This window comes from Aotus nancymaae, unplaced genomic scaffold, assembly GCF_030222135.1.
Source record: "Aotus nancymaae isolate 86718 unplaced genomic scaffold, 86718_ANA_hifiasm-v0.15.2.pri h1tg000043l, whole genome shotgun sequence".
Lineage (NCBI taxonomy): Eukaryota > Metazoa > Chordata > Mammalia > Primates > Aotidae > Aotus > Aotus nancymaae.
In genome coordinates this window covers 106732-129825 of record NW_026988457.1, presented here as the reverse complement: position 1 = coordinate 129825, position 23094 = coordinate 106732, and the positions used below count along the sequence as shown (strand labels likewise).

General features: G+C 41.6%; 2 protein-coding genes across 5 annotated transcripts in view; one reads left to right on the top strand and one right to left on the bottom strand.

Moving 5' to 3' along the window:
• The window catches only part of FLT3 (fms related receptor tyrosine kinase 3), a 137785-nt gene that overhangs the window by 14325 nt on the left and 100366 nt on the right, over window positions 1–23094 (top strand). Inside the window, exons 2-3 of one of the 4 annotated variants that reach the window (XM_064361710.1) lie at window positions 3492–3551; window positions 7535–7691. The exons of 1 other annotated variant lie outside the window; for it this stretch is intronic. The gene's annotated coding sequence lies outside the window, so the exon portion shown is untranslated. The remainder of the gene's footprint in view (window positions 1–3491; window positions 3552–7534; window positions 7692–23094) is intronic. 2 more of the 4 variants (XM_064361711.1, XM_064361712.1) reach the window with 2 other exon arrangements.
• LOC105730061 (high mobility group protein B3-like) lies at window positions 8139–8714 on the bottom strand. The gene has a single exon (XM_064361714.1). It carries the CDS (start codon window positions 8712–8714, stop codon window positions 8139–8141), a length of 576 nt encoding a protein of 191 aa, XP_064217784.1.

Here is a 23094-nt window from a genome sequence, read left to right as displayed (position 1 = left end):
GAGAACACCGTAATAAAATGTACACCATTAGGAATTAGAACAGTGTTATGACAATAGATATAGAAGAGATGAAAAGTGTGTTGGGGGGTGGTTAAAAATGTAAAAGTCCATAAAACACAGTGGCTCATGCCTGTAATCCAGGGCTGGGCAACAGGCTGGTCTCAAACTCCTAGGCTCAAGAATCCTCCCGCCTCAGCCTCCCAAAGTAGTCATCTCTGAAAAAAATAAAATTTGCCAACTTGAGCATTCTTTTAAAATTGTATTCTTTATTTTTTGTTTTAAGATTCAGTTTTATAACATGAGTATATTGCATGATACTGAGGTTTGGGCTTCTAATGATCCTGTCACTCAAGTAGTGAACATAGCACATAATAGGAAGTTTTTCAGCCCTTGCCTCCTTCCTTCTCTCTCCCCTTTCAGAGTCCCCAGTATTTATTTGATGCAGGGAAACCTCAATATTGGGGCTCAGCTCAGGAGGTTCTTGGCTTCTCTCAGGAAATAATTCAATAGTGAGCCAGCATGAAAGAAAGCAAATTTATTAGAGCTGCAGTGTGGGGTACAACAAAATGACTGCTCCATAGAGAGAGCAGGGCTATCCCATAGGCAGAGTGGCCTTTGTGGATTGCTGGCTATAACAGCTGGAATAGCTATTATAGCCACTCTTAATTATATGCTAAATAAGGGGCGAGTTATTCACAAACTTTCTGGAAAGAGGGCAAGGAATTCCCAGAACCTATATAATATTTTTTTGTTCTGTCACCCAGGCTGGAGTGCAGTGGTGTGATCTCAGCTCACTACAACCTCCATCTCCCAACCTCAAGCAATCCTCCTGCCTCAGCCTCACAAATAGCTGGCCTACAGGCGTGTGCCACCACACTTAGCTAATTTTTTTTGTATTTTTTTGTGGAGACAGGGTTCTGACATGTTTTGAGCTCAAGTGGCCCACCTGCCTGTACCTCCCAAAGTGCTGGGATTACAGGCATGAGCTGCTGCGCTCCGCCCGTATAAGATAACTTCTGGGTTGTTGCCATGTCATCATTTGTAAATGGTCATGATGCTGGTGGGAGTGTCTTATTCAAATGAGTTATAATTAGATTAGTATATAATGAGCAATGAGGGCAACTAGAGGTCGCTTTTGTTGCCATCTTGGTCCTGGCTGGTTTGGGCCTGTTTCTCTGCTACAACCTATTTTGATCAGCAGGGTGATGATGTGTGCTCAAAAAACAAGTTCTGCTGATCTCCTACCTCATATTGATCCCATCTTTGTGTCCATGAGTACCCAGTGGTTAGCATCTACTTTTAAGTGAGAACGTGAGGTATTTGGTTTTCTGTTTATGCGTTGATTTGCTCGGGCTAATGTACATCCAGATTGCTGCAAAGGACATAACTTTGTTCTTTTTTATGGCTGCCTTAACCATTTTTTTTTAGCACTCCTTTTATTTTTTGTATTATTTATTTTTTTTTTCAACTTTTATTCCGGGGGTACATGTGCAGGATGTGCAGGTTTGTTACATAGGTAAACATGTGCCATGCTGGTTTGCTGCACAGATCAACTCATCACCCGGGTATTAAGCCCAGCATCCATTAGCTATTCTTCCTGATACTTTCCCTCCCCCAGCCCCCACCTCCCAGGCCCCAGTGTGTGTTGTTCCCTTCTTTGTGTCCATGTGTTCTCATCATTCAGCTCCCACTTATAAGTGAGAACATGTGGTGTTTGGTTTTCCATTCCTGCGTTAGTTTGCTGAGGATAACAGCTTCTAGCTCCATCCATGTCCCTGCAAAGGACATGATCTTATTCCTTTTTATGGCTGCATGGTATTCCACGGTGTATATGTACCACATTTTCTTTATCTAGTCTGTCTTTCATGGACATTGGGTTGATTCCACTTCTTTGCTATTGTGAATAGTGTTGCAATGAACATACGTGTGCATGTATCTTTATAATGCCTTAACCATTTTTAAGTGTACAGTTCAGTCATGTTAAGCATATTCATTTTTTTTCTTTTTAAATTAAGACGGGGTTTCACCATGTTCGTCAGGCTGGTCTTGAACTCCCAACCTTAGGTGATCTGCCCGCCTTGGCCTCCAAAGTGCTTGGATTACAGGCGTGAGCCACCATGCCCGGCTAAGCATATTCATTTTGTTGTGCAACCAGTCTCCACAACTGTTTTCATCTTGCAAAACTGAAACTAAAATACCAGCCATTGGGGTTTCCAGAGCAGTTCCTTAAATCATCGCTTTGAAATTTCCCCAGGACTAACTCACAAGAGTTTATGAGGAGAGTGAAATAACAGTTCTCCCTCAAAGAAAGAATGAAAAAGGGATCTAGTTGTGGGTAAACTGCTGTTTTGGGAGGTTTAGTGCTGTGACTAGAGGTAGATATACCATGAAGCTAATAAAGTTTGGCTCGCACAGGGCCCTGTTAAGGCCCTGGGAGGGGCCCTAGTAATGTGCTGTCATGGTTATACATATTTGTAAAACGTTCAGAAGTAATGTATTTTAACTGCAACTGGTTAAAGCTATTGTCTGTTTCCACTTGGACTTCCCCTCATGTTGGGTGATGTTGAGATGTTGAGTTGGGGATATATTTATTTAGTTTGAGTTCAGTGAGATGTCTCTGTGGAACTCACAGTCAATTCTGTGTATAATTCAGTTACTGATAGTCATCCCAGTTATAGGAATTATAGGAATAGCTTCTAAGTGCACTCCTAACTCCTAATGCCAACTAGCTATAAACCATGACACAAAAATCCAAGGCCAGATTGAACTTGACAGCATGGGAGAATATGGCAAAAAAAAAAAAAAAAAAATCCAAGGCCAGAAATTGTATTGAGCCTACAATGTTGGCTAGTGGAGGAGAAATAAGATTTGAAATATGCAAAGCTAGAACTTAATCTGTAGAAAATTCTTCCAGTCATCAAACTTGTTAAATTGTCATCTGAAAGCTTAGGTTCTCATCAATACCTTGTTAAATTGAAGTCCTCCCTATAAGGAATGTGTTCATCAGTGTACCATGTGCAAGTATAAACACACTCATTTTTTTAAATGGGAATGACACCAAATAGAATTAATTGGAAGTTCTGTGTTTGCAGGGCTAAGCCTATAGCATTGTTACAATCCTCAAGTGTGCTTTTGTGTGAAGTCATAAGTTTTATGCATCCGTGATTGGACTGTGTCCTAGCATATCTAACACATCTTTTCCCGATAGTTCCAGACAAGATAGCATACAAATTGGCACCAAAGCAGTGAAATCTTACCACTCATATGTTAAAGAAATTTGATCGACATTTTCTCAAATTTGACAATCCTTCTAAAAATTACATGGCATAACCAATCTTGAGTTGTGATGTAAAAAATTTAAACTATTATTAATAATAAAAAATAAAGTTTGTGGGATCACATTGTAAGGACAGATAAAAAAGAAAAAATATAAAGTTTGATTGACCATAGGCTTTATAAAAGATTGAATTATCTTTCTATTCTCTCTGTAGAATGATTTCCAAAAGCATTGTCATGAGAAGAGAGAATCCAAAATTATGCAGCGAGAAAAGGTAGGAAAAATAGTTTTGTAGCTAGGCGCAATGACTCATGCCTGTAATCTCAGCACTTTGGGAGGCTGAGGCAGGTGGATTGCTTAAGCCTAGGAATTGGAAACCAGCCTGAGAAACATGGTGAAACCCTATTTCCACTAAAAATAAAAACATTAGCTGGGCATGGTGGTGTGCACCTGTAGTCCCAGCTACTCCAGAGGCTGAAGTGGGAGGATTGTTTGAGCTCAGGAGACAGAAGCTGCAGTGAGCCAAGACTGAACCACTGCTCTCCAGCCTGGGTGACAGAGTGAAACCCTGTCTCAAAAAAAAAAAAAAAAGAAAGAAAAGAAAAGAAAAGAAAAAAGTTGTGTGATGTGGTTAATTAATAACTAATTCAAAAGAGAATTAAAAAAAGAAAAAATAACATTCATTCATTAAAATAAAAATTAAGTTACTTCTCTTGATTTTGTGAAATCTGTGATATTTGTCAGCTTTTGAAAATCTGCAATTTGTTGTGATTCAATTCTAAATAAATACTCACTTTTTTTTTAGATACGGGGTTTCACCATGTTGGCCAGGATGATCTCGATCTCCTGACCTCGTGATCCGCCCACCTCGGCCTCCCAAAGTGCTGGGATTACAGACGTGAGCCACCACGCCCGGCCAATACTTACTTTTGAGCCTAATTTTATACTTACAATTTTGTATTCTTTTTCCTAAAGAAGCCTCCCCAAATTGTGTGATTCAGGTCTCCCCAAAACATGGATCCTTCCTTTGGCTCAGATAGCAAGGGGGAAAAAAGACTCTAGAACCTTTAGATGAGGATTCGCTTAGAAAATAGATATAGATATACATAACAGGATAGATCAATGAACAGAATAATTTCATTCCCCGATGAAAAGGGAAGCCTGCTGGCTGCAGCCCAACACTTAGAAACCTAGTTTCTTGCAGAGTATACAATTTCACTAGGATATTGTATTTTCTGAGCTCTTCTCTCCTCCTTCTGAACTGTTTTCCCTAGATGATCTCACCTCTTCCCAGATTTCAGTCTCATGGTTTAAATACTATCCATAGGCTACTGACTCCTTCTTTTGTTCTTTTTTAGACAGAGTCTCACTCTGTTACCTAGGCTGGAGTGCAGTGGTGCCATCTTGGCTCACTGCAACCTCCGCCTACCAGGTTCAAGCAATTCTCTTGCCTCAGCCTCCCAAGTAGCTGGGATTACAGGTGTCTGCCACCATGCCCAGCTAATTTCTGTATTTTTAGTAGAGACAGGTTTCCCCATGTTGGCCAGGCTGGTCTTGAACTCCTGATCTCAAGCTATCCAACCACCTTGGCCTCCCAAAGTGCTAGGATTACAGGCTTGAGCCCCCATGCCTGGCCCGACTCCCAAATTTCTATCCCCACCCCAGACATCTCTTCTAACCTCCAGACTTGTATGTCAAACTGCTTACCTGACATTATTATTTGAATTTTCAACCTTTCCTTGTCAAAATTGCACTATTTCTCCAAGCTTCTTTCTCTGCCAGTCATTCCCATCTTAATAAAGGGAGAGTCCAGTACTTTGGGAGACCAAGGCAGGTGGATTGCTTGAGCCCAGGAGTTTAATATCAGTCTGAGAAACATGTCAAGACCCCCATCTCTACAAAAAATACAAAAAATTCCTCAGGGATGAGCCCATAAAAAAAAAAAAAGATACAAATAATTAGCCAGGCATGGTAGCATGTGCCTGTAATCCCAGCTACTTGGGAGGCTGAGGTGGGAGAATCACCTGAGCCCAGGAAGTCAAGGCTGCAGTGAGCCATGAATTGGCCCAGGCCACTGCACTCCAGCCTGGGTGACAGAGTAAGACTCTGTCTCAAAATAAAATAAATGAATAATAATAGGAAGAAAAGAAACCTGAGAGTTGTCCTGAGCACCTTCTCCCTAACTCCGTTCACCCTTCAACATCCATCTATTGTCTTCTCTTCCTCTCCACTGCCTGGAGCCTTGTTTAAATCATCATCTCTCTCCTATACAATTGCATTAGCCTCCTACTTTGTCTTGTATAATCTATTCTCTACAGAGCCATCAATCAGCATTTTACAAGGTAAACTGGTAAACTCACCACCTCCAATTACAACCTTCATTTCCCATTGAATCAATATAAATCCAAACTCCTTAGCATGACTTTCAGAGCCCTATGTGATATGGTGTATCTCTCCAGCTCACCTCCTTTCAGTGCAGACCCTTGGGCCTTATTTCAGTTCCTCCACACAACAACCTTTTTCTACTTCAGGGTCCTTATACATACCATTTCCTTTGCCTGCAATGCAGCCCTCTCCCCAACCATATACACTTTGCCTGACTGACTTGAGCACATCCTTGTATGGGTCTCAGTTTAAATCTCCTCAGAGAGGCTTTTCCTTATCATCTAATTTAAATTAGGTCTCTGTCATATAGTCTCTCCCAGCACCCTGTACTTTCCCTTGCAGCATTTATCACAATTTGTAATTATAGATTGTTTCATATTTGTCTGTCTTCCTGGGCTATGGGCTCCATGAGGGCAAGGACTGTTTCTATTTAACTCAGCACTTGATGCACAGAAAGATTTCCATAAATATTTATTAAATGAATGAGTAAACAAATATGAGCCTGGCATGGTGTCTCATGCCTGTAATCTCAACACCTTGGGAGGCCAAGGCTGGTGGATCACCTGAGGTCAGGAGTTCGAGACCAGCCAGGCCAACAAGGTGAAACCCCATCTCTGCTAAAAATACAAAAATTAGCCAGACGTGGTTCCATGTACCTGTAATCCCAGCTACTCGGGCATCTGAGGCAGGAGAATCGCTTGAACCCAGAAGCAGAGGTTGCAGTGAGCCAAGATCACACCACTACACTCCAACCTGGGCTATAGAATGAGACTGCCTCAACAACAACAACAAAAAAAGCAGGGGGGCGAGGGCGTGGTGGCTCACGCCTGTAATCTCAGCACAGAAGGCCGAGGCGGGCGGATCACCTGAGGTCAGGAGTTTGAGACCAGCCTGGCCAACATGGTGAAACCTCATCTCTACTAAAATTACACACACAAAAAAAATTTAGTTGGGCCCTGTGACACATGCCTGTAATCCCAGCTACTTGGGAGGCTGAGGGAGGAGAATCACTTGAACACGCCACTGCACTTCAGCTTGGGTGACAAGAGTGAGACTCTGTCTCAAAGCAAACAAACAAACCCAAATATGATGCCTAATTAGAACAGAGCAGGCACAGTGGCTCACGCCTGTAATCCCACCACTTTTGGAAGCCAAGGTGGGTGGATCGCTTGGTCTCAGGAGTTGGAGACCAGCCTGGGCAAAATGGCAAAACCCCATCTCTCCAAAAAATACAAAAATATTAGTTGGGCGTGGTGTTGTGCACCTGTAGTCCCCGATACTCAGGAGGTTGAGGTAGGAGAATCTTTTGAGCCCTGAAAGTCCAGGGTGCAAACCTAATAAAAGTATGTTACAGGATTAGAAGAACATTTGGTATGGTTTGTATGTTAATTTTGTTTGTGGGGCATCCCAAAGCCAAAGATTTGCCTTTTTCTCAGCCGTAATAAAAATAACCATGAGTTGAATTGTAGACTTTTCAGTGTTAAAAACATATGTAGAGTTGGATGTAGCCTTATGGATGAAGAAATAGAAGTTGTGGTCTGCCAAGGTTATACAGCTTGTGAATGGCACCACTATTTCACCAGATCAAATAATGGCCATGGTGGCGACTTCTTCTTTTTTTTTTTTTAATGTAATACTGTCTATTTAACTTCAAAAACATTTCAGCATTCTAAACATACACACACAAAAAAATAACAGAACGTTGCAAATCATGTTTAAGTACAGAAGGTTCTTGAACTTTCATTGATTCAGCAGCTCTTCACTTTGCTGACAATGAACAGTTCTACAGTTTGTTTAAAAACAAACAGTTTAAAAACTACTGCACTTAAAAAACAAAAATATCTCATGCCAGCTGACCCCCTTTGTCCGCAGCTGAGATGGTAGCAAAATGCTATGTCACTATATGCAGAAACAAGACAACCTGAAGCTAAATGGATACCCACTGCAGAGTCAACAGGTCCAGCCTCACAGTGCATGCCCTGAACTACAGCCCCTCCAAAAGGCATCTTTCCCGCAGGCTCAACGCCAGGCAAGGAGCATCAAGAGTTTGTCTTGGTTGTTTTGTTATTTTTACAAACTATAGATATACACAGTTGATAACTCAGGATTTCTAGCCAATAACCATATAGTTAACACCACCTTACAAATAAAAAAAAATGACAGAAACATCTTTAAATGCCTTGTCACAAAGTGCAAAGTGCACAGAGTGAGGAGAACACAAGAGTGCCTTTTCATTTTAAAAATGTTTGGAAATATGTACAACTTTGATACAGTTTCAGGGTGCTCCAGACACCCATGGCCACTTCATGTAAACCACTGACAATCTCTAGAGCACTTTGAGAGACTACAATATGATGGTGATCAAATTTTGTAATTAAACCTAATGAGGGCAACAGACACTTCTCAAGTAAGAGATGTGTCAATTATGGCGCTCCCCTACTCTAAGTATTCAGAAGGAGACAGATAAACAGTATTTTTATTCCTCCTCCTCCTCATCTTCGTCCTCTTCCTCTTCCACTTTTTTCTGGGCAACTTTAGCAGGACCCTTTGCACCATCAAACTTTCCTTTTGACTTATAGTCAGCAACATCCTTCTCATACTTCTCCTTCAGCTTTGCTGCCTTAGTGATGTAAGGCTGCTTTTCACTGTCATTTAGGTTATTCCACATCTCACCCAGCTTTTTTGCCATGTCTCCAATAGAGATGCCAGGGTTTGTGGATTTGATCTTGGGGCGGAATTCTGAGCAGAATAGGAAGAAGCCAGACGGTGGCCTTTTGGGGGCATTAGGATCCTTCTTCTTGCCTCCCTTAGCTGGTCCATAATCCTTCATTTCCTGATCATAGCACACTTTATTCACCGTTGCCATTTCATCAAATTTAGATTTCTCTTTCCTGGACGTTGTCTTCCTCCTCTCAGAGCATTTCTTGGAAAATTCTGCAAAATTGACAGGGACCTCTGGGTGTTTCTTCTTATGTTCTTCTCTGCACGTCTGCACAAAGAAGGCATAAGCAGACATCTTGCCCTTTGGTTTCTTGGGGTCACCTTTAGCCATCCTAACTGTATTGTTCGCTAGTCTCTTTGGCGACTTAAAAAAAAATTGGGCAGTCCCCTAACCAGAACATATTCAGAATGACTCCCTAGTAATTTTTTTTCACTAGGACATAGCAATGAGCTTTGAAAAAGCGGAATAAGGATGAAATTATATATGCTAAATAAGCTAATGTAAATAGGATATATATACACACACATATATATGCATATATGTATATACATATACATACACATATACATATATACATATGTACACATATATATGTATATATGTGTGTATGTATATATATATTTTTTATTTTTTGGAGAGATGAGGTCACATTATAGTGCCCAGGCTGGTTGGGAACTCCTGGGCTCAACTGATCCTCTCATCTCAGCCTTCCAAAATGTTGGGATTATAGGCATGAGCCACCACACCTGGCCTATTTACAATTATTATCACATAATATTCTGAACGATTTTCAAGTCTGTTTAGTCATAATTTACTTTTCAAAGAAATAAACTTTTGAGTGGGAGATGATGGCTCAGGCCTGTAATCAGAGCACTTTGGGATGCTGAGGCAGGAGTATGGTTTGAGACCAGGAGTATGAGACCAGCTTGGGCAACATAGCAAAGATCCCATATCTATACAAAATAGTAATAAAAATTCATAGAGCATGATGCACACATCCATAGTCTTAGCTACTCAGGAGGCTGAGGCAGGAGGATCGCTTGAGCCCAGGCGGTTGAGCTTGCAGTGAGCCATGATCATGTCACTGCACTCCAGCCTGGGCGACAGAGTGAGACTCTGACTCTCAAGATAATAACAATAACAATAAAATAAAATGTGGCTACTAGTATGGTTGCATTACCTTTCTCTTGGACAGCACTGTGCTAGAGATTAGAGGTAGATTCGAAGATTATGTCATCTATTGCTTAGTCTCAAGAAGCCTATGACATCAATTTTAATGATCCCGAGCCAGTTGCTCTCACAATCTTCTTTAGCCATGGATTATATCACACACCCCAACTACTAACATATGCCATTGGGCTAAAGATGATGTGGATAAGTCAACACTGATGCAAATCATCATTAAAAAAGGTCAACCCAAAGAAACTTTTTTTTTTTTTTGAGACAGTGTCTTGCTCTGTTGCCCAGACTGGAGTGCAGTGGTGGGATCTTGGCTCACTGCAAACTCCACCTCCCGGATTCAAGCGATTCCCCTCCCTCAGCCCTGAGTAGTTGGGACTACAGGTGGGCACCACCATGACTGGCTAATTTTTTGTATTTTGTAGAGACCAGGTTTCACCATGTTGACCAGGATGGTCTCGATCTCCTGATCTCGTGATCCACCTACCTTGGCCTCCCAAAGTGCTGGGATTACAGGCGTGAGCCACCACACCTGGCCAAAACATTTATATTAATGATAGAGTAAAAATATAGTTTTATATATGATTATTAGTAAATTCTCATTGCTCTTCTTTCTTTTCAACACATTTTAACTTTTTCTCCTTTCATCAAATTTAATGATTTTCTGCATTGACCAAAGTTTTATACATTTCTCAATTCATTTATTAAGGTTTGAAAGTAGGCTTTTAAAAAGTATATAGTTATCTATTGCAGCTTAACAGATTAATTCAAAGCTTAGCATCTTAAAACAACAAACATTTATTATCTCACAGTTTCTATGGGTCAGGAATCTGGTTGTGGCTTAGGTGGGTTCCTCTGGCCCAGATTGGCCCACAAGCTATAATCAAAGCCAGGACTGCAGTCTTAAGGCTTGACTGCAGGAGTATTGCCTTCTAAGCTCTAATATGTGCCTGTTGTCAGGCCTCATGTCCTCCCTGGCTGTTGGCCAGGGACATTGGCTCGTTGCCTCATGGACCTTTTATGGGGAAGCTCAAAACATGGTAACTGACTTCTCTCAGAAGGAGAGAGGGCAAACTAGATGGAAGCAACAGTCTGATTTTTATTTTTTTAGACAGAGTCTCACTCTGTTGCCCAGGCTGGAGTGCAGTGGTGCCATCTCGGCTCGCTGCAGCCTGGACTTCCCTGGTTCAAGTGAACCTCCCACCTCAGCTTCCTGAGTAGCTGGGACTCCAGGCACACACCACCAGGCCTGGCTAGTTTATTTGTATTTTCTGTAGAGACAGTGTTTTGCCATGTTGCCCAGGCTAATTTTTTAGGTTTTGTTTTGCTTTGTTTTTTTTTGCTGTTGTTTGCTTATTGTTTTTGTTTTTCTTAGGAGTGGAGGTTTAATAGAAGAAAGAGAAAGGAGAGCAGCTCTCCCTTTAGTGGAGAGAGGGGCTTCTGAGAGGAAAAAACCTGCTTTGTTTCTTTAAGACAAAGTCTCACCGTTTCCCAGGCTGGAGTGCAGTGATTTGATCATGGCTCACTGCAGCCTTGAATTCCTAGGCTCAAGAGATGCTCCTGCCTCAGCCTCCTGAGCAGCTGGGACTATAGGCTCACATCACCATATCTGGCTAATTTTAAAAATTTTTTGTAGAGACAGGGTCGGAGTTTGCTGCTCAGGCTGGAAGCCACAGTTTTTTATAACCAAATTGTGAAAATGACATGCTGTCAATTTTGCCACGTTCTTTGTGTCAGAAGGGAGTCATTAAGTCATACACCCAGGGGAGGACATTATACAAAAGCATGAATGCCAGGAGGTGGAGATTCTTAGGACCAGCATAAAGGTTGATAGTTGTGAGCCATTTTAACTTTGACTGAAATCCATTAATAATCCCTTGAATAATTGAGAATGATTCAAGCAGAGACAGTCTTTAATTAATAGGATTCTTTTTTGTTAACCATAAATCTGGAGATGTAATGAAATGTTGTTGGTGTATATACTTAATAGCAATCCTAACTGAAGACATTTGGGATGCTGAGATTTTTCAGGATTATGTTCATGATTTTTAGGGGGCAAAGGAGAGGAAAGAAAATTTATGAAATCTAGTTCATCCTCTAAAATTGTAAAAGTGTCAGTAAAATTCTCTAAATGATGTATTTTGAAATTTTATAGCCAGAAGTGCTCAGGAATGTCTTTGTTTATAGGCAAGTAAGTCACTGGGCACCCTTGGAGACTTTCTTGTGTTATTGACAAGGTTTACATTTTCCCGTTGCCTTTCCATGGTATGAAAACTTGTGCTGCTCTGAGAATATCACCAAATTCCCATTTCAAATTAAAGCCCTCATATTAAAATTGACCCCCATCCTTTCATTTCCCTACCTTCATCTCTCACTGCATCCCAACAGGAGTTTTCTGTTTGCCGCCTGAACTCAGCTAGTGATCTCTCCCTACAGGGCCATCACCTAGCAATCACTCGAATTGATAATAGATTCTTCATATTGGCTCTATCAAGCCATGTTTTTCCCTTTCCTTCCTTTAAAAGTCACCTTCCAGACTAATTCTAGCAGATTTTTAATCACAGAAATCTAATTAGACTTGAATTAAGATGCACACCAGGCCAGGCATCGTGGCTCATGCCTGTAATCTCAGCACTTTGGGAGGTTGGGGGCAGCAGGGTGTGGAGGGGGCGAATCACCTGAGGTCAGGAGTTCAAGACCAGTCTGACCAACGTGGGGGGGAGAAACCTCATCTCTACTAAAAATACAAAATTAGTCGGGTGTAGTGACACATGCCTGTAATCCCAGCTACCTGGGAGGCTGAGGCAGGAGAATTGCTGGAACCCAGGAGGTAGAGGCTGCAATGAGCTGAGATCATGTCAGTGCACTCCAGCCTGGGCAGCAAGAAAAAAAAATACAGACCAGGGGGACCAGGGAGGAGATTGGGAGTTGTTATCAGATTGGGGTATTGAAATTTAAGATTTCAAAGATAGAGGATTTCAAGGTGTAACAATAGAAATGAACTGGTAAACTATGATCAAAGTTGTTGGCAACAAGGGCATCTATGTTCTTTAAGGGTAGACAATAGGATGGGTATTTGTCATCATGAAAAGTGTTGGGGTGAAGAGGTGCAAATGAATGAGAGTAACCAACTGCAAGTGCAACATTCCTTCCACTCAATTCAGGAAGTGAAAAGTTGTATAAGAGATTACAGTTTAAAAAGGTGGTGATGGCCAGACAAGGTGGCTCACACCTATAATCCTAGCACTTTGAGAAGAGGCCGAGGTAGGCAGATTGTTTGAGCTCAGGAGTGCCAGAGCGGCCTAGGCAACATGGCAAAACCCAATGTCTACAAAAAATACAAATATTAACCAGGCATGGTGGTACGTGCCTGTAGTCCCATCTACTCCGGAGGCTGAGGTGGGAGAATTGCTTGAGCCCAGGAGGCAGAGGTTTCAGTCAGCTGAGATTTCACCACTTCACTCCAGCCTGGGTGACAGAGTGAAATCCTGTCTCAAAAAAAAAAAAAAGAAAGAAAAAAAAGGTGGCAGTAGCCAAGAGGAATACATGATAAGCCAGATTTTAATTAAAAACAAACAAACAAAAAAATCACAAAAAACATGATTTGAACTAGGCGAAAGAGACTGGCCTGTGTGAATTATCCTGGAAGGTGCACCCAGCTTCCATCTCCTGATGCCAAATCTACAACCTATAATCCTAAGTACAAATCACAGCCAGCCTGAGCTCCTCTTAGGCAGGTGAGTAAACTTGCAACTCTGGGAAGTTTTTAGATAATAAAAATAATTGGTGCAAAATTACAGTGTTAATATTTTTGTACAGGTGTAATAAGTTTGCAATCTGTTATAGTTTCTGTATTTTGTTCATGATTTGAGGTGTTTCATGTGTTTTAAGAAAATCAGACACATTAGATTTATGTTTTTAGGTGAAATATTTAGATGTAGCTAATTAAGTTTGTAATCACTGTGTAAACGTGATGGAATCTAATTAGTAAATGTACAAAATTTGCCTAATTCTGCATGTAAATGCTTCTTAAATACTGAGAAAGTTTGATTAGACTTTTATTAAGTGTTTGAAACATTACAGAGTAATAAATTTACTAAATGTGTGACTAGTTTGAAATTTCTAAGAGAATTTCATAAAGGTGTTGAATGTTTAGGAAGATTTAATACAATTCAATAATTTAAATTTATAAGATGATTATTTATCAAAGTACAAGTAAGATGAGTGTTTTAAATTTCAAAACCATATTTGATTTATAAATTAAATGACAATATTTGTAAGTTGAGCCCAAAAGCTTCAAAAAACTAAGTTCTGGTCAGGCTCGGAGGCTCATGCCTGTAATCCCAGCACTTAGCAAGGCCAAGGTAGGTGGATCACAAGGTCAGTGGATCACAAGGTCAGTAGATCGAGACCATCCTGGCCAGCATAGTGAAACCTCATCTCTATATAAAAAATAAATAAATAAAAAATAAAAATAAAAAACTAAGTTCTAAAATTTGCAGCCTTGGCCAGCCTCAGTGGCTCTCACCTTTAATCCTAGTACTTTGGGAGGCTGAGGTGTGAGGATTCCTTAAGCCCAGGTGTTTGAACCAGCCTGGGCAACACAGAGAGACTGAATCTGTAAAAATAAAAAATACAATTAAATAAATAAAATGTGTAGCCATAATAACTGAATGCTAAAACAAAGATACCTGGCCCTGTGCGGTGTCTCACGCCTGTAATCCCAGCACTTTGGAAGGCTGAGGAGGGTGAATCACGAGGTCAGGAGTTCCAGACCAGCCAGGCCAATATGGTGAAACCCCATCTCTACTAAAAATACAAAAATGGCCAGGCACAGTGGCTCATGCCTGTAATCCCAGCCCTTTGGGAGGCTGAGGCTGGCGGATTGCCTGAGCTCAGGAGTTCACGACCAGCCTGGGCAACCTAGTAAAACCCCGTCTCTACTAAAAGACAAAAAATTAGTCAGGCGGCCAGGCGTGGCGGCGTGGGCCTATAGTCCCAGCTACTCCGGAGGCTGAAGCAGGAGAATTGCTTGAACTCGGGAGGTGGAGGTTGCAGTGAGCCGAGATCACGCCACTGCACTCCAGCCTGGGCGACAGAGCCAGACTCTGTCTCTAAATAAATAAATAAATAAATAAAATAATAATACAAAAATTAGGTGGGCGTGGTGGCGTGCATCTGTAGTCCCAGCTGCTCTAGAGGCTGAAGCAGGAGAATTGCTTAGACCCGGGAGGCAGAGGTTGCTGTGAGCCAAGATCACCCCATTGCACTCCAGCCTGTGTGACAGAGCAAGACTCCATCTTAAAAAAACAAACAATCAAAAACAAAGATACCTATAAAATGTCTAACAACATGTATTGGTTCCATAAATTATGATTCATTAGTATCATGGAATGAGTAACTTAACAGTAATGTTGTGGCATAATCAACATGGACTATGTATATATATATATACACATTTTTTTTTTTTTGAGATGGAATCTCTCTTCTTTGCCCAGGCTGGAGTGCAATGGCCCGATCTCGGCTCACTGCTGCCTCAGCCTCCCGAGTAGCTGGGATTATAGGCACCCGCCACCACGACCCGCTAATTTTTGTATTTTTAGTAGTGATGGGGTTTCACCATGTTGGCCAGGCTAGTCTCAAACTGCTGACCTCAAGTGATCCACTGGCCTTGGCCTCCCAAACTGCTGTGATTACAAGCGTGAGCCACCATGCCGGGTCAATTTTTTTTAAAGAAAAAAAAGGAGCATGTATATGATAATCCTATTTTTAAAATATATGTCTAGATCTATGTATAACTATACACCTAGAGAAAAAACTATATAGACTGGCATCAAAATGTAAATGGTTACCAGTTGGTACAGGTAGTGTGAGTGTGCCTATGGATACTTTCTAACTTTTTTCTTTTTTTATATTTGACATGTATACTTATGCTAGAAAAAGAATATTTCTTTTCTTTTTTTTCTCCTTTTGAGATGGAGTCTTGCTTTCACCCAGGCTGGAGTGCAGTGGCACCATCTTGGCTCACTGCAGCCTCTGCTCCCAGGTTCAAGCGATTCTCGTGCCTCAGCCTCCCAAGTAGCTGGGACTACAGGTGTGCACCACCATTATTATTTTTTCTTTTTTGAGACGGAGTTTTGTTCTTGTTGCCCAGGCTGGAGTGCAATGGTACAATCTTGGCTCACAGCAACCTCCGCCTCCCAGGTTCAAGCGATTCTTCTGTCTCGGCCTCCCCAGTAGCTGGGACTACAGGCATGTGCCACCATGCCTGGCTAATTTTGTATGTTTGGTAGAGATGGGGTTTCACCATGTTGGCCAGGCTGGTCTTGAATTCCCAAACTCAGGTGATCCACCCCACCTCAGCCTCCCAAAGTGCTGGGATTATAGGCGTGAGCCACCACTCCTGGCCCACCTTTTCCTTTTTTTCTTTTTTGGGACGGAGTTTCACTCTTGTTGCCCAGGCTGGATTGCAATGACGTGATCTTGGTTCACTGCAACCTCTGCTTCATGGGTTCAAGCGATTTTCCTGTCCCAGCCTCCCAAGTAGCGGGGATTACAGGCATGTGTCACTGTACCCGACTAATTTTGTATTTTTAATAGACACGGGGTTTCTCCGTCTTGGTCAGGCTGGTCACAAACTCCTGACCTCAGGTGATCTGCCCACCTCGGCCTCTCAAAGTGCTGGGATTACAGGTGTGAGTCACCGTGTCCGGCCCATTTTTGTATTTTTAATAGAGATGGGGGTTTCATTATGTTGGCCAGGCTGGTTTTGAACTCCTGACCTCAAGTGATTCACCTGTCTCAGCTTCCCATAGTGCTGGGATGACAGGTGTAAGCCATCATGCCTGGCCAAGAATATTACTTTTAATAGAGGAAAAAATAGGTAATGATCTGTAAGTAGCATTGGAGAACTAGAAGAATGCTAACATTCCAGGCTTCATCATATGTGGAATTGTGGGAAATAAGAATTTCTTCCGACTGCTTCCTCTGTAGTATTTAAAAGAGCTACAGAGGAAGCAGTTTGCTTGGGTTAAAGCCAGGTTTCTAAGGGCCATAGTGAAGGGAATGCTTTATGGAAAATGGGCCGCACTTTTCACTGCGACCCTAGTATGCCTGGCACATGCTTTTATCAAAGACTCTGTAACTTTAGTGCAAATATTTATATGACTGCCAAGCAATATTACATTATATACCTTTGGGAATAAAGAATAACTATTTCTCTTATTGCCTCTACACTGTTATTTTAAAGTGCAGATCCTGATTTGAAGACCCTTACCCCCTAAAATAAAAATCCTGAAAATACATCTTTATCAGATTGCCACAGTGATTTGAAAATGTCCCAATTGAAGTAATCCTTTTTAGTTAAAACGTTATTTCCAAAAACTGCACTCTGGGGCTCTACTCATTCTCAAGAATGACAAAAAGATGGTCATTGTTGAAACAGAGTGATGGATACGTGTATCATTATATGATTCTATTATTGTGTATGTTTAAAAATTTCTGTATTAAACAGGTTTTTTTTTTTGGCTAAGGGCAGTGGCTCAAGCCTGTAATCTCTGCATTTTGGGAGGTCAAGGTGTGATGACCACTTGAGGCCAGGAGTTCGAGATCAGCCTGGACAACACATAAGACGTCATCTCTATTAAAAAACATAAATAAATAAATTAGCCAGGTGTGGTGGTGGGGTTTGTAGTCCCTCCTACTCAGGAGGCTGAGGCAGGAGGATTGCTTGAGCCCAGGAGTTCAAGGCTACAGTGAGCTATGGTCACACCTCTGCACTTCAACATGGTGGATAATGCAAGACCCTGTCTCAAAAAAACAAAACAAAACTTTTTTTAAGAAACTTGTCAATATCCTCTGGTGCAAAAACAAAAACAGAAATAAAATAAATAAGATAAAATTAAAAGAAGAAACTTGTGAATAAATTCAACCAGTCATGCAATGAATACTTACTGATTTATGAGCGCATGCTGTGCACTAGTCATTGTGTTAAGGTCTAGGAATACAAGCATGAGTCACAGTTGGAGGCTGAGGTGCAGGTAATAGTGGGACAAACATAGAGTCTAAGAGCTGTAGTACTGTGGGACGGACGGAAGAGAGAAACGAGAAGATGTGCCTGAGTCAACGTGGCTGGGGGTTAGTGATAAAGTAGTCAGGGACGAATCTAGAAGGTGATCAGAGTTGGGCACACAGACTGGGCGGGGCAAGGGAAATAGTGAGAAGGGGGCATGGGTCACTCCAGACACAAACACAAGTATCAAGACATGGAGACAAGAAAGAACATGATGAGTTTGGAGTTCTGGTTCACTGTGACTCTAACTTGGGTTTATATGGAGGAGTGGAGGCTATGCAAATAGGGTGCAGACTAAGCTGTTGTTACAAAGAGGCCCCAGGCACCATGGATTAAATGAGAGCGAACTTTATTTCTCTTAAGTAGCAGTCTAGAGGGATGTAGGTAGTCCAGGCTTTTGGAGTTGCTCATGCAAATCTAATGCCTTCTATATTGTTGTTCCACCATACCCTAGGGTGTTGTTCGTGTATGTATTGTCAAATGGGATTACTGTCACATCCATGTTGCAGCTCAAAGGAGGGAAAAAGCAAACTTAGAAAAAGCCTAGTGTGATCAGAGAGTGTAGTACAGTCATGTGTTGCATAACAGCATTTTGGTCAAGACGGACGGTGATCTTATGAGATTATAGCTCTGTTTTTCTACTGTACTTTTTCTATATTTCAATATGTTTAGATATGCAAATACATACCACTGTGTTACAACTGCCTACGGTATTCAGTACAATACATGCCATATAGATTTGTAGCGTAGAAGCAACAGGCTGTACACCACATAGCCTGGGTATGCAGTACCCAGTTAACATCTAGGTTTGTGTAAAGTTAAACCCTGTTAACATCTAGGTTTGTGTAAGTACACGCTGATGTTTGCACAACAATGAAATTGCCTAGCAATTCATTTCTTAGAACCTATCTGTATTAAGTGACACGATTATATTTATAAAATGTCATGTAAGTCCAAAAAGATGTTTTGTCTGCTTGTAGGATATAAATTCTATATAGATATGTTAACTCTTTCCTTGTTAGTTGTTCAAACCCTTTATGTCCTTAGTTATTATTGACAGTGTCAAATGAGCCAACTCATCCTTACCACAGATACCTCCAACTTCGTTGTCTTCTTTCCATCAACTCCCTCTTTTGGCTTTTTTTTTTTTTTTTTGAGATGGAGTCTCGGTCTATTGCCAGGCTGGAGTGCAGTGGCACGATCTTGGCTCACTGCAACCTCTGCCTCTAGAGTTCAAGCGATTCTCCTGCCTCAGCCTCCCAAGTAGCTGGGACTACAGGCGTGCACCACCTGTAGTATTTTTAGTAGGGACAGGGTTTCACCATGTTGGCCAGGATGGTTTCAATCTCCTGACCTTGAGATCCACCCACCTCAGCCTCCCAAAGTGCTGGAACTACAGGTGTGAGCCACCTCACCCGGTTTCTTTTGGCTTTCTGAATCATCCATCTCTTCCTGCTTCAAAGTTTAGGCTGCTATTAGACTTCTTTGGAATGGAAAATATACCTAACCTATGGGATTGTTGTTAGTATTAAGTGAAACAAAGATTGTAATGTTTGGCACATTTTAGGAACTCAAGTAGTGGCAATTGTTATTCTGAGCCATAATGGTTGAAAGCAAAGGTTTTGGATATGAGCCAATTTGAATTCTAATCACGTTCAGCTTCTTACTGGCTCTGAAACTTTACGTAGGTCACCTAACAGCTCTGAGCCTTAGATTTCTAATGGAGAAATCAGTTCCATCTCACTCCTAAGGCCACGAGTCAGAGATGACCAATTTGCATTTTGGTGTATTGTCTTCTGGTTATTTGAGTAGGCATATACATAACTTCTAAAAATTTAGCGACTATCATGTTATATACTTTTTACCCTTTTTTAACCTTAAACTCTTTGAAAGCATAGTTTTCAACAGCTCCCATTTTTGTTAACTTCTAAAAGTTACCCATGCTAAATATTTTTTGTAAAAGTAAAATATTAATTGAAATCTACTTAATATACCAATCAATGACTATAGATGAAGTAAATGAATTAATTTCTATTGATTTTGAAATCTATACGTTAAGGGTTGAATTGTGTCCCCCTAAAAAAGATATTTTTGAGGTCCTAACCCCTTGTTGCTCAGAATGTGACCTTATTTGGAGATGGGCTCTTTACAGAGGTTATCAAGTTACAATGAGGTCACTGGGTGGGTCCCATCCAATATGACCAATATCCTTATGAAAGGGGCAAATTCAAACACAGGGCTAGACATACACGCACACAGGGAGACTGCCACTTGAACTTGAAGGCAGAGGTCGGGGTGATGTAGCAGAAGCCAAGGAGCAGCAGAGATTGCCTGCAAATCACCAGAAGCCAGTACAAGGCTTGGAACAGATTCTCCAAGACAGCCCTTAGAAAAAAATCAACCTTGGCCGGGCACGGTGGCTCACGCCTGTAATCCCAGCACTTTGGGAGGCCGAGGCAGGTGGATCACGAGGTCAAGAGATTTAGACCATCCTGGCCAACATGGTGAAACCCCGTCTCTACTAAAAATACAAAAATTAGCTGGGCGTGGTGGCTCGTGCCTGTAGTCCCAGCTACCCAGGAGGCTGAGGCAGGAGAATTGCTTGAACCCGGGAGGCGGAGGTTGCAGTGAGCCGAGATCGCGCCACTGCACTCCAGCCTGGCGCTTGGTGACGGAGCAAGACTCTGTCTCAAAAAAAGAAAGAAAAAAAAAAGAAATAACCAAACTTGCCAACACGTGGATCTGGGACTTCTAGCCTCCAGAACTGTGAGACAATCAAGTTCTGTTTGTTTTTTTTTTCTTTTTTTTTTTTCGAGACAGAGTTTTGCCATGTTGGACAGGCTGGTTTCGAACTCCTGATCTCAAGTGATCCACCCGCCTCGGTCTCCCAAAGTGCTGGGATTACAGGCGTGAGCTACCACGCCTGTAATCAAGTTCTCTTGTTTAACTCCACCCCAACTCCCAGTTTGTGGTACTTTGTTATGGCAGCCCCAGCAAACTACATTATCTGTTGTCAATAATTCTTTTTTTTTTTTGAAATGGAGTTCACTCTTGTTGCCCAGGCTGGAGTACAATGGAGTGATCTCGGCTCACTGCAAACTCCGCCTCCTGGGTTCAAGTGATTCTCCTACCTCAGCCTCCCAAGTAGCTGTGATTACAGGAGGCCACAACAATGCCCGGCTAGTTTTGTATTTTTAGTAGAGACGGGGTTTCCTCCATGTTAGTCAGGCTAGTCTCGAACTCACAACCGCAGGTGATCTGCCTGCCTCGGCCTCCCAAAGTGCTGGGATTACAGGTGTGAGCCACTGCGCCCCACGTTGTTGCCAAGAATTCTGAGGAGACAATTATTTTGAAAGCATCTTAGACATAGAGGAAGAACGATCAATTATCACAAAATTGTGTTGGAGTTTTGCAGTTTACCTGTGTGCCATCAAGTTTGCATAGTGGAAACAGATTCCAGGGTTCTGCTATTGTGCATCCCATTTAGGTGGGTCAGTAAAAAGACAATAAAGAGCAGCTCATGGCCAGACATGGTGGCTCACACCTGTAATCCCAGTACTTTGGGAGGCTGAGGCAGGTGGATCACCTGAGGTTGGGAGTTCGAGACCAGCCTGACCAACATGGTGAAACCCCATCTCTACTAAAAATGCAAAATTAGCTGGGCATGGTGGCACATTCCTGTAATCCCAGCTACTTGGGAGGCTGAGGCAGGAGAATTGCTTGAACCCGGGAGGTGGAGGTGGCAGTGAGTGGAGATTTTGCCATTGCACTCCAGCCTGGGGCAACAAGAGTGAAACTCTGTCTCAAAAAAAAAAAAAAAAAGAAAAAAAGAAAGCAGCTCATGAGTTCTAAGTGGGGCTAGTCATCTTCCACACATTCAGGATAATTTAACTTGTCCAATATTTCAAAGTCTTTTTTTATTTGAAACCTTTTTATTATAGAAAATGTCTAAGAAAAGTATAATGAACTTATATGACTGTGGCTCAGGTGCAACTACTGGTGACACATGGTTAATTTTAATTCCTCCACTCAAACCCTGCACATCAGATGATTTTGAAGACAATATCTGACTTTATATCATATTTTACAGCTTCAATGAGATTTAATTTACATGTCTATAGTTCACCTATTTAGTGTACAGTTCAATGTTTTGTTTTGTTTTTCTTTTGAGATGGAGTCTAGCTCTGTCACCCAGGCTGGAGTGCAGTGGCGTGATCTTGGCTCACCACAACCTCTGCCTCCTGGGATCAAGTGATTCTGTTGTCTCAGCCTCCCAAGTAGCTGGGATTACAGGTGCCTGCCACCACACCCAGCTAATTTTTGTATTTTTTTTTTTTTTTTTTTAAAGACGAGGTTTCACCATGTTGGTCAGGCTGGTCTGAACTCCCGACCTCAGGTGATCCACCCGCCTTGGCCTCCAAAGTACTTGCATTACAGGCGTGAGCCACCATGCCTGGCCTTAATTTTTGTATTTTTAGTAGAGACAGGGTTTCACTGTGTTGGCTAGGCTGATCTCGAACTCCTGACCATGTGATTTGCCCACCTTGGCCTCCCAAAGTGCTGGGATTACAAGCATGAGCTACTGAGCCTGGCCAATTCAATAGTTTTTAGTGTATTTACAGAGTTGAGCAACCTTCACCATAATCTAATTTTAGAATAGTTTCATCATCCCAAAAAAGAAACCCTGTTCCCTTTAATTGTCACCCCCTATTTCCCCTCAACTTTCCCATTTCATATCATTTTATCTGTAACTATTTCATGTGTACCTCTGGAAAGATAGGAACTATTTTAAAAGTACATAACAATGTTATCATCACACATATAATTTTTTATAAAATAATATAACAATTAAAACCAGTGATCACATTTTCCCAATTATTTTATATATATTTTTCAGGTTACTTGAATCAGCATCCAAATAACATCTTTACATTGCACATTACAATTGCTTGATATTGTAATGGCCTTAATATATCTCTTAGATTTCTTTTAATCTATAGGTTCCCTCTCTTGTTTATTTTCTTACAAATTTTGGTTAACGAAATCAAGTTATTTGTTCTATGAAATCTCCTAGGGTCTGGAATTTTATTTTAATTAATTAATTAATTAATTTTGAGACAGTGTCTGGCTGTGTCACCCAGGCTGGAGTGCAATGGCTTCATCTAGGCTCACTGCAACCTCCACCTTCTGGGTTCAAGCTATTCTCCTGTCTCAGCCTTCTGAGTAGCTGGGATTACAGATGCCCGCCACCATACCCACAATTTTGTATTTTTAGTAGAGACAAGGTTTCACCATGTTGGCCAGGCTGATCTTGAACTACTGACCTCAAGTGATCTGCCTGCCTCAGTCTCCCTAAGTGCTTGGATTACAGGAGGCAAAGGCTGCAGTGAGCTGAGATCGTGCCATTGCACTCCAGCCTGAGTGACAGTGTAAATTTTTCGAGAAAGCTCTATAGTGTTT